Raw genomic sequence first — 16,292 nt, 5'->3', positions numbered from 1 at the left:
AGAAAAGCCCACCATTTCCACAAAAAAGTCCACTATCCCCACAGAAAAGCCCACCATCCCCACAGAAAAACCTACAATCCTCACTGAAAAAACTATGGTCCCCACTGAAAAGCCCACCTTCTCCACTGAAAAACTGACTGTCCCCACTGAAAGGCCCACAGCTCCTGCAACACCTCAACCCAGCCCAACACTTGTACCCAAAGGGCCTACAGTCCTGGTAATGCCTCCTACTATTCCACAAACCTCCATGACCACTGTGACCTTGGCTACCACTGCAACCCCTAGACCTATTCCAGGTATGTGATCATTGGACAAGGGCTGAAGATAAGAGAATGTGACTAGGAGAGAGAATTATGGAAAGGGATGCTTCTAGTAGAAAACTATAGCATTAGAGGAGAGATAAATCAGACATGGTGACTTTAAAAGAAATGATAACTGACTACGCTGAGTGAGAGGGATAGCAGGGCATGGGTGAGTGGGGGTAGTTGGGAACCAAATGCCAGGCTTACTTACTCTTATCATTTATTTAAATTGAGATACAATTCATTATACCGTTAAATTCCTCCTTTTAAAGTGTACAATTCAGTTGTTTTAGTATATTCACAAGATTGTGCAAACATCATCACTTTCTAATTCCAGAATATTTTCATCACCCCCAAAAGAACCCCGTACCCATTAACAGTTACTCCCCATTCCTCTCCACCCCCAATCCTTCACAACCACTAATCAACTTTCTGTCTCTATGGATTTACCTGTTCTAGACATCTCATACAAATGGAATCATATAATATGTAGTCTTTTGTGACTGGTTTCTTTCACTTATCATAATGTTTTCAAGGTTCATCCATGTCGTAATTTGTATCAGGACTCCATTCCTTTTTCTGGCTGAATAATATGGGCCTGCTTCTTAGAGAAGAACTTGAGTGTGGGGGTAGAGAAAAAACGAGAAGTCTCCCTGGGAAATGCTGTAGAGTGGAGGCTTGATGGAGGCTGTTTTCCCCTTAGCAAGCTGCCCCGCAAATGCCCACTACGAACCTTGCGCCTGCCCGGCATCCTGCCAGAGCCCCAAGCCTAACTGCGGACTTCTCTGTAAGCCTGGCTGTGTCTGCAATTCTGGCTTTTTGTTTAATGACTCCCACTGCATCAATGCCTCTTCCTGTAACTGCTTCGACAACAACAATTCCTATAAGGTAAGACCATGGAATGCCAAGATCTCCTGTGGGAGATTGCGAGTGGAACATCTGGGTTCTGGTTCCATCTGCTCCCCAAGTGAGGTGAATTTGGATCCAAGGGACAATCCCAAAGGATCAGTTCACAAGCAGTGATTACACAATGGTGGAGTGATTCATTCAGCATGTGGTTTTGATTGTCATCTTTGTTCGTACAATAAATGTTTGTTGAGTGCCCCCTTTGACTGGGCATGATGCTGGGCTGTGCAGAAGATTCCATCATTCCATGGCCCTGTGCTTAAGTGCTCCTAACAGTCTCAATATTTCTGTACTTCTCTGTCCTGTACTGGCAGCCTTGATTAGACACTAGACCATCCAGGGTGTGCAGGTCCTTCATCTCCATTCAGAGGAAAGTTGGGGGTCTCTGGGTATGCTGAGAGCCCTGGACACTGAGTAGGCATGTTCAGGGCAGAAAACAGTATTCCAGAATGTTTTTCCAAAGCAACTTGAAAATCCTGATAGGATAGGTGAAAAAGAGCAGTTATTGTTTTTGTCTCCCCTCATTGATGTCCACCCCCTCTCCCTGGGGGTGGAGGGAGATTCAACAAGAGCAGAGGCTCTGATGAGCATACACTCTGGGCCAGCACTGTCCAAAAGGAGCAGCATGCAAGCTGTTTTATGTTTCCTAATAACCATATTAAAAAAAGAAACAGGTTAAACTAATTTTAACAATCTACTCAATCTCAAATATTCTCATTTCAACATGTAGTCAATAGTTACTAATGAGATTGTTTACAGTCGCATTTTTTTCATACTAAGTCTTCAAAACCCAGTGTATTTTACACTTACAGCATATCCGAATTTGAACCGGCCACATTTCAAGAGTTCAGAGGCCCCATGTGACTGATGGCCACTGTATTGGACAGAGCCGCCCTAAAGTCAGGCCAATCTAAGCTTGAATCCTTGGTCCAGCATTCTTGCTGAGTGACCTTGGGCAAGATTCTTTACCTCTTTGAATCTGTTTTCATATCTATAAATGTGCACAGTAAGATTTTCTACCTCATTAGATGGTTGTAAAGATGAAATTAGATCCTGATACAGACCAATTTCTTAATAAATGTTAGTTATTATTATTTTAGCAGTTTATGATAACTACCATATGCAACCTGTTAATGGTGCATTAAGCTATTCATTAGTGTCCAGTGCCTCTTCTCACTTCCGGGTGTTCCTTCTTTTGGTTGTCAGAGTTCCTACTTGTCTCTTCGAGGGCTACTTCTTCCCCCACTCCAGTCTTCTTAACTAGTCTCCTGGGTGTCCCTGTGTCAGGGTTAGGAATAGCTTCAGCTGCAACCTGAGTAGAACAATCTGTCAGCATCAAGAATCTTCCCTACTCTGGAAGACATGTATTAACTGAGTATATATTCACTTATATATTCAATGAATGTTTATTGAGTATTTTGAACCCTCTCAGCATTGGAGTCACCGTGAATAAGGCATAGTCCTTATTCTCCTAATGCTGTCAGATTCTGAGAAACACATTGGGTCTTGGTTCACTCTTTCATTCAGCAAGTATTTATTGAATGAGAGCTCTTGGACAGGCAGTGTGCTATGTGTTGGGATTAAGACAGTGGGTAAAGATAGACATGGTCCCTCATAGGGAGCTTATGATCAAATAATACCAAAGCCAAATATTAAATGCACTTGTTTGGTAAGTCCTGGGAGGGAAAAGTACCCAGAGCTATGATGATGACCTAGTCAGGGAGGTTTGGAAAGTCTTCCTGAGAAAGAAGTGTCCCTTGAATTGAACCTGCTGACCTAGAAAGGAGGAAGGAGAGCGTTCCAGGGTGCGAGAAAAACATGAGCAAATGTCCTGTGATGTCCAGGAACATCTGGTAGGTGGTGGGAAGAGGAAGAGCAAGTATGAGCAAGGTCAGGTCTGCAGGTGTGGTGGAGGAGAAGGGGCCTATAGCACAGGTTGACAGAGTCTACCTAAGAGATACAGTGTTGTGACCCCCAATCCCTTGCTCCCAGCCTGGGGCAGAGTGGTTCAGCCCCAATTGCACAGAACTTTGCCGCTGCTGGCCTGGAAGTCGGATAGAGTGCCAGATCTCTCAGTGTGGGACACACACGGTGTGCCAGCTGAAGAATGGCCAGTACAGATGTCACCCCTATGGTGAGACTCTCCCCTCATGCTGTCCCCACCTGCCAGCCTGTCAGAGTGGGTGTGACACCAGGGTCCCAATCTCTCCCTTGACCAGAGAATCTGGGACATGACGTTGGGTGGGGGAGTTGGCTGTGGAACCTAGACTGGTGAATCAGCTTCACATGGTCCCCTTTCTCCTCTCGGCAGACACTGCCACCTGCTTTGTCTATGGAGACCCTCATTATCTCACCTTTGACGGGAGGCACTTTAATTTCATGGGCAAATGCACCTACATCTTGGCACAACCCTGTGGCAACTCAACAGGTAAGGTCCTGGAGATGCCCCTGTGGCCTGGGTAACGGGTCTTAGGTTAGAACAGCTGGGCATGGGAGCAGATAGGAAAGGCAAGTAAAATAAGGGTTGACATGCCCACCCCAGAAGCAAGACTTTCTCAGTAGCAGACTACTGGGGAAAATGCACTTTAAGACACTTTTCTTTATCAGTTGCTTCCTCGGCCAGTTTTTATTGAGATGCCCACCTGGCATAGTGGCAATAAAGGGAACAGAGAAGTAGCACAAACACCTGCCCTGGAAGATATCCCAGTCCACTGAGGGTAGACATTATCAGCACACTGTGAGAGACTGTTCTGGAAGAGGCAGACAGTCATGCCCCACTCATATCTGGGTCCGAGCTTCCCTCTCGAACTGCAGAGCAGGTGTCTCTGTAACCCTTTATCCCCACAGTGCCAGGTATGGATCCCCCTCAGGGGATACTCAGAAATGCTTGTCGAATGAACCCCTGGGCACTCTTCATTCCTCTCCCCACCCAGTGCCCTTCTTCAGGGTGATGGTGAAGAATGAGAAGCGAGGACAGGAAGGCACGTCTTGCCTAAACAAAGTCTACGTGAGGCTACCCGAGACCAACATCACCCTGCTCAGGGGCAGGCGCACGCTGGTGAGTCCCATTTTCTGCTCAACCTTGCTGAGGCTGCCAGGCCTGGCTTCAGCCTGTTTGTGGGCTGCCTCGGCCTTGTACTGGCCAGTTCCTGCAGCCTACAGATTTTCTCAGGGAGGGGGTCCAGAGCACTCCAAGTGAAGAGATCTTTAGGATTGCCATGGAGGATGGATGTAGGAGTCTGCTGGAGATCTTCCTGACCCTCAGATATGTCTCTCTCTTTCTTCAACCCCACCTTCCAGGTTGGGAGTCGACAAGTCACTCTCCCAGCAATACCTTCTAAAGGCATCTTCCTGACTCCAAGTGGGCGATTTGTAGAACTACAGACTGCGTTTGGTTTACGAGTGAGATGGGATGGTGACCAGCAGCTGTTTATGAGTGTGCCCAGGTGAGGGGGCAATCCGGGGAGGCAGCTGCCACTTCTCCCCACTCTGCCTCTCTCCCTCTCCCCAAACTCTCTCATTCGCTTCCCCTTCCATTCCAGGCACTAATTCTCTGTCTGGGTAGGAAGCGCCCAGCTCCTACCTTTTGGAGACAAGCCTCCTTTTGGATGAGGAGACAGGAGGAAATGGTTTCAGGGCAATGTGATAATAGCAGGATATACACACAATGCTTTGGGAATGTGCTAGAAGGAGTCACTAATGGGCTATGGGAACTTTCAGAAGAGTAGTCGGTCACTTGATCCCAGTCTTCAAGAAAGAGTGGCTTGCAAGGGAAAAATTTTATAGAAATAGTGAACAGCAAATGGAAGGGAAAAATTGGAACGTCTTAGGGCAAGAAAGAGGTATGTTATGGTTGGAAATAGGGTGTGAGCAGATGAAGGAGAGGAGGAGAATCTGTAAAGATGGCTTGGGGGTGAGAGCTGTGAGGTCCTTGTGTGCCTTGCACCTTGTATAGACCCTTTGATAGGAACCTGCACCTCTCAATCCTCCACCCATCTCGCTCATCCCCTCTCTGCTGTGGTCCTCAGATGACTGAGGCCCCCGCTTCTCATTAACGCTTCCTCCTCACCTGGCCCCCCGCAGGACCTACTCTGGCAAACTCTGTGGTTTATGTGGCAACTATGACGGTGACAGTAGCAATGACAACCAGAAGCCCGATGGCAGGCCAGCAGGAGATGCGGAGGAGCTGGGCAATAGCTGGCAGACAGTGGAGGACAAAGACGAGGAGTGAGCGAGGACGCCCCATCTCTGTTTCTGCCCGCCTGCTCCTTTGTCCCTTCTAAGAACCAAACGCCCTGACTGGTATCACCCTTTTTTTCCTCTCTTCTCTTCTGCATGCCCCCACTTCTGTCCTGGCCAAGTTCATGAACTCATTACCACCATGCTCAGCCCTGTCATCAATGGTCTTCAGGCAATTCTGAGCAGCCCCCTTCTTGCTTGCCCGGCCCAGGTTTTTCTACCTCCTTTAGGGCTTGGTGTTCAAAAGTTCTCCATTAGGGATTGACGAGAAAGGGGAGACCGCTGGGGTAAGGGCTCGATGGGTTAGCCTTGCCCTTACGGCATTTGGGGTGGGTCTCTTCTAGGTGCCGGAAGAACCCGGTAAATCCCCCATCTTGCAGCTCAGCCTTACAGAACACTCTGTCGGGGCCAGAATTCTGTGGACGGTTCATAGTCTCCCATGGAGCCTTTGAGTATGAAAGGGAGCAGGGTGGGTGGAGGGGCACTTGGCACCTGGGGTCCTCCGAGCGGGAGGCGGGAGATTTTGCCCCTTCCGTCCCTCTGACCTGGCTTCTCTCTGCAGGGCATGCCTGCCTCATCTCATGGCCTCTTTGTTCTTTGACAACTGCATGAATGACATGTGTAACTTCCAGGGGCTGCAGCAGATGCTGTGTGCCCATATGGCGGCCTTGACTGAGACCTGTCAGGATGCTGGCTACATGGTGAAGCCCTGGAGAGGACCCCAGTTCTGCCGTGAGTTGTGTAGAGAAGCAGAGGTCCCCATTCCTTCAGACATGGAAGGGAGCAGAGGGCTGGCATCTAAAGGTGTTAGCACAGGCTTGAGGGCGCCTGGTTGAACCCCTTTGCTTCCACACATGGACAGAGAAATCTGCAGTCAGAAATATCTACTGAGAAAATCATGGTCACTTACAAACCCAGAAAGCCTTCCCAGTTGCCTGAGGCTATGGCAATGCCTACGGGTGTATGCCTGCCCAGGTTGCCCAATGCACACATAAAATGAGGACTCGTGGATGGGAGGTTGCCATGACTACTGCACACTGTTGGTTATGGCCCAGCTCTTTGGGGATCCTGCTTTAGGGCAGGGTCATGCCCTTGATCAAGGCCATGTGAGTGGTCCCCCTGCTCTCCTTCCACCCTGACCACTCACCTTGGGCACATCTACATAACAGCTCCCATGGACCTGCCTCTTGGTAGCTCCCTGCAGGCTGCTCCTCCAGGCCCAGGGTGGAAGCTGAGCTCCTCAGCATGTTTCTCCCAGTCCTTCTCTTCTCAACATAGGGCAGAAGCCTCTAGCTGTCAGCCTTCTGACTTCTGGGCTACAAACTAGCTAGCGATCTTCTTTCTCTTGTCCCCGGCCTGCCTCACACTCTTCTCACCTGTGCTTCTCCCTCCACCAGCTCTGGCCTGCCCACCCAATAGCAAGTACACGATGTGCGCCAAACTGTGCCCTGACACCTGCCATTCCAGGTTCTCTGGCATGTCCTGCCAGGACCGATGTGTGGAGGGCTGTGAGTGCAACCCTGGCTTCATCCTCAGTGGTCTTCAGTGCGTCCCCCAGTCCCAGTGTGGGTGCCTCGACCCCATAGCCGGCTACTTCATGGTGAGCTGCTAGGGCTGGGCCTCTTGGCCATGCAGCCCTTCTCTGGGATCTGAAGTCTGCTGCAAGAAAGAAAGTTGGGGGACAGCCTGATCCTATAGGGCTGGGATTAGGGAAATTCGGGCTCCAATTTCCTTTCCCTTTTTCTTTTTTCAGCTTTAGTACTTTTCATGCAGATGGGGATGGAATCCTAACAGTTACTGTCCACACTGCCTGGCAGAGCCTGAGACCCCTGCTTTTCTCTCCTTGCATCTTCCCTACCCTTCATGTCCCTGAGTCAGTTTCATACATCTGTGTCTCCCCTACACTCTTGCCAAACACTGCTCCTCTCCTACCAAGGGCCCCTTTCTCTGCTGAAGGACTACGACTTCCTCCTGGGCCTTGATCTTCACAGTCTTCTCAGAGGCAGCATTTGGAACCAGACCCTTGGCTGTGGAGCTTCTCACTTCTTTCTTTGCCTGTCCCTCACCCACCCAGTCCTGGGAATGACACTGATGTCAATCAAAGCCTTCTACCACATGAAGTTCACTTGGTTCTCCTTCCCTCAGTCCCCATTCCAGGCCCACTGAACACTCTTTGTCTATGCCTTTCTCTCCTATCAATTTCACCTTCTTTGCAGTCCTTTTCACCCTGCTCTGCCTCCGGCCACCCAGCAACCTGTGCCTGTTGGAATCTTTCACCTCCTCTGAGGCCCTGGTGAAATGCTGCCTCCTCCCTGAAGCCTTCCTAATAGGCAAAGTCAGAAAGCACTCCTCTAAACTCTTAAAGCAAGTGCTTACTGTGTGTGTCGAGGATAGGAAGCTTTCACTGGTGCCTTGCTTGTCTTCTTTGGGTACATATCGCGTTGGAGCACATGATCTATTGGTTTACTTGTTTAATGCCCCCACTAGGTTGTGAGTTCTCTTAGTGCAGGGACATTGTCCATCCAGTTCACTGCTGAATCCTTAACCCCTGGCAAAGTGCAGACATAATATCTGTTAAAATAGTGAAGGAACAAACAAATGATGGAATGCCAAACTTTTACAACTAAGCCAGGAGCTTTGGGAAGACAGGAATGCCTCCTCAGTGAGCATGCAAGTGATCTGAATAGCAGTAGACTAATAGTTAGACCTGGGAATAACCTCTTTTCCTTCCTTTCATCCCCCAGGAAGGGCAGCAGTGGTTCAAGCCAGACTGCAGTCAGTTCTGTGTCTGTGAGCGCAACAACAAAATTCACTGTATTCTCTGGAAGTGCCAGGCCCAGGAGGTCTGTCGTCAGCAGGATGGCATCTATGATTGCTATGCCCTGGGTGAGCGGTTAGGTGGAAGGTGAGCAGGTGGGCTGCCCATATGGCCTCAAGCAAGAGCATGGCCTTGCCCCAAAGCAGGCTCCCTAGAGAGCTGGGGCATAACCGAGTGCTGGAAGGCAGTTGCCCAGAAACAGCAGTGAGGTTGGGGTAGTCTTTTGACCTCTTCAAGCCAAGCTGACCACCCAATGAGCCGTAGGAACCACCCCAATGTGGACTCACCAGGATGTCAGCACAGGGTCAGTGCACCTCTGAACGCCATCTCCTCCTCCCCAGGGTCTGCCACCTGCACTGTCTCAGGGGATCCCCACTACCTGACATTTGATGGAGCCCTGCACCATTTCATGGGCACTTGCGGCTATACCCTGACCAAGCCTTGCTGGTCGAGGGCCCTCGACAACTATTTCGTCGTGAGCGCTACCAACGAGTTCCAAGGTGGGAACTTGGAGGTATCCCGCGTGAAAGCCGTTCACGTCCAGGTCTTCAACCTCAAAATCTCATTAATCAAAGGCCATAAGGTCACGGTGCGTGCCTCCGCCTACCTCCTAGTCCCCACACCACCACCCTGCTCAGCACCTCTGCTCTGCGCCTCCTTGCCCGCAGGTCCACCTGTCTGGCTTGTAGAGCCCCTGGAGATCACCTGCAGCAGACCCAGCTCAGTTCCTGAAACACACCTGCCACCCCTCTCCTGCTCCCCGGTGTTGGCCCTGTTGTCCTTGTTCTAAATGCCTTTCACTACCATGCCCTCCCTGCCTTTGTAGCTGAATGGTCGCCGGGTGTCCCTGCCTGTGTGGCCTTTACAAGGTAGGGTGATCATGAGGCCCAGTGGCAACTTTATCCTCCTCAACACGGATTTTGGGCTCCGAGTTCGCTACGATGGGAACCACCTGGTGGAAGTGACAGTGCCCTCCTCCTACGCTGGCCGGCTCTGTGGGCTATGTGGTGAGTTCTTTGGGCACCTGGGGGCAAAACCAGGATAATGGGGAGGAAGGAGCCTGTTTGCATCCTGCTCATACACACACCTAATTAGGTGTTCTAAGTGCTTGTCCATCAGTTCATAGGTAGAGGGTGTTTGGCATGAGGGTGGATGTTAAGGGAAGCCCGAAGTGAAGAAAAAGATAGGGTTAACCTTAGTCTGTGGAGTGCAGAGTGAGGGGGCCTCTTGGGGGAAGGTGGTGGTCCTGGGGCTGGGTCTGTTAGCAGGGCACCTCTGTGGCCTCTGTTAACTGCTTCCTTCTCCAGGGAACTACAACAACAACAGCTTAGATGACAATCTGAAGCCAGATAAAAAGGCTGCAAACAGCTCCATGCAACTGGGGATTGCCTGGAAGTCAAATGAGTACTCTGAACCTGGGTGAGCCAGGAATGGGGGATGGCTCATGGAGATGGGCCTGGGGAGGAGCCTCAGTGGGCGGCCTACAGGTGTTCTCTGTAGGCCCCAATCTCTCTGAGACCAGAGTTGCTGGAAGGTCGTTCTAACCTCCCATACCCCTGCCTGCTGATTTCTCCCATGCTTACTGATCTGTCTCTTTAAAGAACTCTTTTGGTCAGTCCATCCTGAGATCTAACCTTCTTCCTTCCTGCTGTATTTTCTGGCTTTCTTACTTGAAGGCACCACTTTGTTCTTTTCTCCTGTCTTTATTCACCTCCCTGTTTTTTTCTCCACTTTTGTTTCAGTTTTGGGGAAGGTTTCTCCAACCCTAAATTTCTATCCTTTCTCCCCTGTTTTTGTTTAGCTGTTTCATCGCTGGTGGCAAGCCTCTCAGATGCCAGGGGAAGAAAAAGACAAACATCTGGAAAAAGAATTGTGATATCTTAATTAACCCTCTGGGTAAGCCTCATTCCTTGCTGGCCCCTTTTCTTCTCCCCCAGTACTTGTCAGAGAGGGACGAAGAGCAAGACATGAAAAAGATGGAGAGTCAGGAGGAAGGCAGATGGAAATGCAGAGGCAGTGTGCACCTTCTTGGGAGCCTGATGGATCAGCCCCCCGCCCCCCTTTTTTTTTTATCTCAGGCAGTAGGTTCTCAGCAAATACAGGTTTTGATGGAAATGGATGTCAGATTCACCCCAAGCAGCTGCCTGGTTCTGCTCCCTTCCCAGGCTTCCTCTCCTCTCTCATACCTTGGTGGTTTCATCCTCCAGGACCCTTCTCTCAGTGCCACAGGGTGGTACCCCCGCACTCCAGCTTCAACAGTTGTGTGCATGGCCAGTGTGGGACCAAGGGTGATGCCCTGACCCTGTGCCGCTCCCTGCAGGCCTATGCCTCCCTCTGCACCCAGGCCGGCCAGACCCCCGCCTGGCGGAATAGCACCTTCTGCCGTAAGTGACCTGACCATCGTTCTTGCAGCCTGGAGGGGTCCCCCCAAACCCTGTCCTCTCCTCTTTTCTCTAAATTCTGCTCCTTCACTCTTCGCTTCACAGCCTGGCCTTCAGTCCCCACATAAGACCTCATCCATTCTCTACTCTACCGTCTCTCCACCCCAGACCCCATCCTCTACATGTGTCTCTGCACTGGAAGCCTCCTCCATCTGACTGTCACCACACCAAAAAGTTCTTCCTTCATTTGATTACTGCCTCCTTCTCGTCTTACCTAGGCCAGCTTTGTTCCCTTTCTTCCTGTCTTTCTCAGGAACTCTCTCTCTTTTTTTTTTTTAAAGAAATTGTGGTAAAATATACATAACAAAATTTGCCATTTTAATGCCACTTCTATAGCATTAAGTACATTCGCATTGTTGTGCAACCATCACCGCCATTCCTCTCCAGAACTTCTTCATCTTCCCAAACTAAAACTCTATCTCCAGTAAACACTAACTCCCCAGCCCTGGCACCCACTATTCTCTCTGTCTCTATGAATTTGACTACTCTAGGGACTTTATATACATGGAATCACACAGTATTTGTCCTTTTGTGTCTGGCTTGTTTTACTTAGCATAATGCCCTCAAGGTTCATCCATGTAGTGGGTGTGCCAGAATTCCCTTCTAAGGTTGAATCATATTCCATTGTATAGATGGACCCCATTTTGTTTATCCACTCATCTAATGGACATTCCCAGGAATTTTTGATGCCCCAAGGTCAGGGAGCCAGAAATCATTCAGGCCCTTCCTAACACTGGTTTCTTCTTAGCTATGAAGTGCTCATCTGGCAGCAGCTATAGCCCCTGTGCCAACCCCTGCCCAGCCACCTGCCTCAGCCTGAACGCCCCACAAGACTGCCCGGCAGCACTGCCTTGTACTGAGGGCTGCGAGTGCCAGAAAGGCCACGTCCTGAGCGGAACCTCCTGCGTGCCCCTCAGCCAGTGCGGCTGTATCAACCCAGGGGGGGCCTACTACCCGGTGAGAGACCAGACCACAAGGGGTGCCCTGCCCTTCCCAGCTCTATGGGTTTGGGGGCAGGAGGACTCAGAGCCTGAGAAAGGGTTGGGTGAGCCAGTGCTGGGGGCTGAGGAGCAAGCCCAGAAGCCAAAAGGCTGAGAGAGGGCAGTGATGGAGGCTATCACTGACTGAAGCGAGCCTAATGGGGAGCTTGGGGTGCTGGGGCCCCAGTCTCTGGCTTCCAACTTTCTGTTGCATGCCCGTGCCCCACAGGTTGGGGAGAGCTGGTACGCAGACAAAACCTGCTCCAGGCTCTGCACCTGCTCTACCTATAACAACATCTCCTGCCTCCAAACCTCCTGCAAGCCTAACCAGATGTGCGGGCCCCTGGATGGGCTGATACGCTGCCGGGACGGTAGGAAGCCACTGAGTATGGAGAAGGACCCATAGCCACCAAGATGAGTTCTTTCCAGTTCCCCCTAACGCTCTTCTCACTGCCATCTGTAGCACTCGGGTTTGTGGCCTTGCTATACCAAAGGACATCTGGCATGGAAAGATGACCACTGTACTGTCTGTCGGGAAGGGCTCCTTGGGGTCACTCGTGGTTCTCCTGTAGCGGCCATGGACTTAGATGGGTTATTAAAAGTCTCTCCCTGGCAGAATAACACCCGCTCCACCCCTAAGCCTCATGCCAGCCTGGTCCTTGTGCGTTGTTTCTATTCTTTTCTTTATCTTCCTTCCATTTGGAGACCCCCTCATCTTCACATCCTTTTCTTGAATGTAGAGAGAATACCTATTCTTGCTAGAGGCTGGGCACTCCTCAACCACTTCCCTTTCCTGCAGGTATTGGAGTGTGCAGGACTTCAGATAATTCCCGCTATGTGAGCTTTGATGGCAGTCGTCATGCCATCAAGAGCACCTGCACTTACACCCTGGTGAAAATATGCCATTCTACCATGGACCTGCCTTTCTTCAAGATCAGTGGCAAGAATGGGAAGAGGGAAGGCCAAACCCCCACCTTCTACCTCCACCAGGTCAACATTGACATCTATCACTCCCTGGTCACCCTGCAAAAGGGCCACCTTGTGCTGGTGAGCCACATGGCATGGGCAGGGACAAAGGAAGCAAACTCTGGGGAGACGGCTCTGGTCTTTCTTCCTACTCATGTATCCTGCCCTCTGTAGATCAATGGCAAACAGGTCACCCTTCCCTCGACCAACCAGATCCGGGGTGTCAGCATCTCTGCCAACGGTGTCTACACTGTGTTCAGTGTTAACACTTTGCTGCAAGTCAAGTTTGATGGCAATGGGTTCTTAGAGATCAAACTCTCTAGAGCCTATTATGGAAAGGTGAGGAAAACAGCTGGCTCTTCTCCTAGAGGAGTCAGCCCCTCCCCCAAGGGTGGGGGCCCTAGACCCAAGAAGTCACTCCCCAGAACAGGAGAGGGTTGTGCAGTGTGCCTTTTTCTTTAGAGTGGAAAAGGAGATGCCAACAAGAAGTGCTCTCCTGCCTCGCCCCCCAGCCCCACCCTGTGTTGAGACTCCCTTCTCTCCACCCAGGCCTGTGGCATGTGCGGGAACTTCAATGGTGAGGAAGAGGATGAACTAACGATGCCCAGTGACGAAGTAGCGCAGAATGACTTCGAATTTGTGGACAGTTGGCAAGATAAGGAGGCTGACCCCAAGTAATTGTCCCCAGAGACTCTCTGCCTTCTCATAGGAACACAAGTTGGCATTTTAGACTGTATGGCACACGTAGGGTAGGGAGATCAGAGCGCTCTGTTATCCTTTATGTGTGTAACTTGATGTGGGATGCTTTCTGGGTTCTGGGAATCTATTTGGGGAAACATGAAAGTCTTCCTTTCTTGGTTTCAAAACGTGGGAGGGAACTGAGGCTGGATGGAGGGTGGCCAGAGCTCAGACCTGCTTTCCAGTGAAGACAAGAGGCATCTTCAGGGTTATTTGGGAGCGCCAAATCATTTTCATAGGTGGGGCAGTGGGTGTCCCTCTGATGACCCCTTTCCCTTCCCAGTTGCCAACAAGATAACCAGAAAGATGACCAGATAAAGACCAAAGCAGGGCAGCGGGAGAAGCGGAATGCAAACTGCAGGCCAGCTGACCTAGCGAGAGCCCAGGAGCAATGCCAAGTGGCCTTTCAGCCTCTGGCCTGGACTAAGTGTGCCACCCACGTGGCCCTTAAGCCCTTTCTGCTCAGCTGTATGCACAATCTCTGTGAGTTTGGAGGCCAGAAACGTGCCCTCTGCGAGTCTCTGCAAGCTTTTGAGGCCACCTGCCAGGCCCAGGGATTCAAGCCTTCAGTCTGGAGAAACAGCAGTTTCTGCCGTGAGTGTCCTCTATGTTTGCCCCCAAAGAGTTCCCAACCCTGTTTCTGTCTATGGATCCCTTATAGCTGCCCTGTTCTCTTTACCTATTGTTTGCGACCTATGTCTGACCTTGCCGGCTCTGACGTGCACTGTTTACAATAACTTCTTAACCGGTGCCCCTTCCACCAGGACAGCACGAGCTGCTTCTCATCTGCTTCCTCGCCAACACTGTCTTTCCAAAGGAAATGTGATTGTGTTATTCCCCTGCATGACTGTTGCCTGCAAGATTAAGTCCAAGCTCCCGTCTGAGATGTACGATATCCTGCACTCTGTCCCGGCCTCTCCTCTCTCACCCCTATCCTGTGCCCTTGCCATCACCTGCACCAAAGGACCCATTCCTCACACAGGCCTTGCTCTTCCACCCTCTTCTCTGCCTTTATACACACTGCTTCCTGCGCCTGGAAAGTTCTTCTCCCCACCTGGTAGACTTCTAGGCATCTTTCTATAGCTCTTTCCTTTAAAAGTTTTTAAAAATTATTAGTCACTAACCATAATATTCACCCCTTTAAAAGTGTATAATTCACTGGTTTTTAGGTCTTCTCAAGGTTCTGCAACCATCACCACTATTTAATTCCAGAACCTTTTAAATTTTTTAACTGCGATTAAAGTGTTTTTAGAATGTGATGCATTCACATGGTTCAAAAACTTAAAAGCATTAAAAGAGCCCCAGGGAAAAGTCTCCCTCCCACCCGGACTTCATGGGCCCAGTACCCAACATGCTGTTATCAGCATTTGAGTATTTTTCCAGAGGTGTTTTACTTGTGCACATACAAATACAAATTTACTTTCGTTATTTTCTTACCAACAGCATACGAGACACAGTATTTTGCACTTTATTTTTTTCACTTGACAATCTAGCTTGGAGATCCTTCCACATCAGATATTCTCTTCTATGTCACAAAGCCATCTCTCATTCTCTTTTGTAGCTGCGTAATATTCCATTATTAAATCATAATTCACTTATCATTTTTTTAACTAGTCTCCTACTGATGGACTTTCTAGTTGTTTCCAATCTTTTGCTCTTGCAAACAGTGCTGTAGTGGATAACCTTAGGCAGTTATGATTTTCTGCGTTACTGTTTGTAGGATAAATTCCTAGAAGTGGAATTGTTGGGTCAAGGACTGCGTGCCTTTGTACTTTTGAGAGATGTTGCCAATTGGCTTTCCATAGGAGGTGAGGAATTTACATTCTCACTAGCATCTAATGAGTGTCCATTTCGCCATAGTCTCACTGACATAGAGCATTGTCACACTTTTGGATTTTTGCCAGTCTGATATGTGCGAAGTAAACTTAGTTTGCATTTTTCCTATTATGAATGAGATTGTGCATTCTTTCATATATTTGGAGCCATTTTAATTTCCCTTTCCGTGAACTCTCTTTATACCATTCACCATTTTTCCACTGGGTTGCTAGTCTTTTCAAACTATTTTATAGAAGTTCTTTATCTATTACAGAAAATAACTCTTTATTAGTAGTATGAGTTATAAAAAGTTTTCCAGTTCTTTTTTTCATCTTTGACTCTTTTATTGCCATGCAGAAAAAAATTATATATACATATAGACATATGTATATATATATAATCTATATATATATATATTTGTGGGGTTGAGTATGTTAGTCTTTGTTTCATGGCTTCTGCATTTTGAGCCATATTTACAAATATCTTCCCTACTTTGAAGTTTAAAAAAATTTGCCCATGTTTTGCTCTAGTATTTTTATGATTTCATTATTTTTTTTTGTATTTGAATGTTTGATCCATGGGATTTATCTAGTGTAAGATATGAATCAACTTTTTTTCCCCCAGCATTATTAAATGACCAGTCTCTCTTTTCCCACTGACTGAAATGCCACAATTGATCCTATACTAAATTCCCATACAGATTTGGGTCCCAATCTGGGCCTTCTCTCCCCTTCCATTATTTTATCTCTCTTCACTTACTAGTAACTCAATTTTGCGATCATTAAGAATTTTAAAAAGGTGTTTTAATTTCTCATAGGGAGAATCACTACCCACTGCTCTTTTGTTGTTGTTGTTAGAGCTTTTATGGCTCTTCTGGTTTGTTTCTGTCTTCATCTCCACTTTAATATCATCTTGTCCTATTAAAAAACAAAATCCTTTTAGTGTATTTTATAGGATCATATTAAATGTATAACTGAGGGAGAATTGACATCTTTATGTTTCGGACTCTTCTTATCCTTGAACATTTCCATTTGTTCACAACTACTTTTGCCTAAAGAGTTTTATTGAATTCCTCCAACAGAGCAAG

The 16,292-nt window shown here is 48.7% G+C and overlaps 1 protein-coding gene across 1 annotated transcript in view; it reads left to right on the top strand.

The window, feature by feature from the left end:
• Window positions 1–16,292, top strand: part of ZAN (zonadhesin) — a 33,459-nt gene that overhangs the window by 9,901 nt on the left and 7,266 nt on the right. The window contains exons 14-34 of the mRNA XM_039848933.1: window positions 1,006–1,190; window positions 3,201–3,342; window positions 3,520–3,636; window positions 4,142–4,266; window positions 4,509–4,654; window positions 5,292–5,435; window positions 5,792–5,899; window positions 6,010–6,179; window positions 6,845–7,047; window positions 8,192–8,333; window positions 8,607–8,854; window positions 9,092–9,272; window positions 9,573–9,684; window positions 10,067–10,161; window positions 10,473–10,649; window positions 11,455–11,663; window positions 11,916–12,057; window positions 12,486–12,733; window positions 12,827–12,991; window positions 13,202–13,326; window positions 13,674–13,987. Coding sequence (XP_039704867.1) covers window positions 1,006–1,190; window positions 3,201–3,342; window positions 3,520–3,636; window positions 4,142–4,266; window positions 4,509–4,654; window positions 5,292–5,435; window positions 5,792–5,899; window positions 6,010–6,179; window positions 6,845–7,047; window positions 8,192–8,333; window positions 8,607–8,854; window positions 9,092–9,272; window positions 9,573–9,684; window positions 10,067–10,161; window positions 10,473–10,649; window positions 11,455–11,663; window positions 11,916–12,057; window positions 12,486–12,733; window positions 12,827–12,991; window positions 13,202–13,326; window positions 13,674–13,987 — 3,498 coding nt within the window. The remainder of the gene's footprint in view (window positions 1–1,005; window positions 1,191–3,200; window positions 3,343–3,519; window positions 3,637–4,141; window positions 4,267–4,508; window positions 4,655–5,291; window positions 5,436–5,791; window positions 5,900–6,009; window positions 6,180–6,844; window positions 7,048–8,191; window positions 8,334–8,606; window positions 8,855–9,091; window positions 9,273–9,572; window positions 9,685–10,066; window positions 10,162–10,472; window positions 10,650–11,454; window positions 11,664–11,915; window positions 12,058–12,485; window positions 12,734–12,826; window positions 12,992–13,201; window positions 13,327–13,673; window positions 13,988–16,292) is intronic.

The sequence above is a fragment of the Pteropus medius genome, unplaced genomic scaffold (assembly GCF_902729225.1).
Source record: "Pteropus medius unplaced genomic scaffold, Ma_sr-lr_union100, whole genome shotgun sequence".
NCBI lineage: Eukaryota > Metazoa > Chordata > Mammalia > Chiroptera > Pteropodidae > Pteropus > Pteropus medius.
Note: the sequence above shows the minus strand (reverse complement) of the source record. Positions and strands in the feature narration are given on the sequence as shown.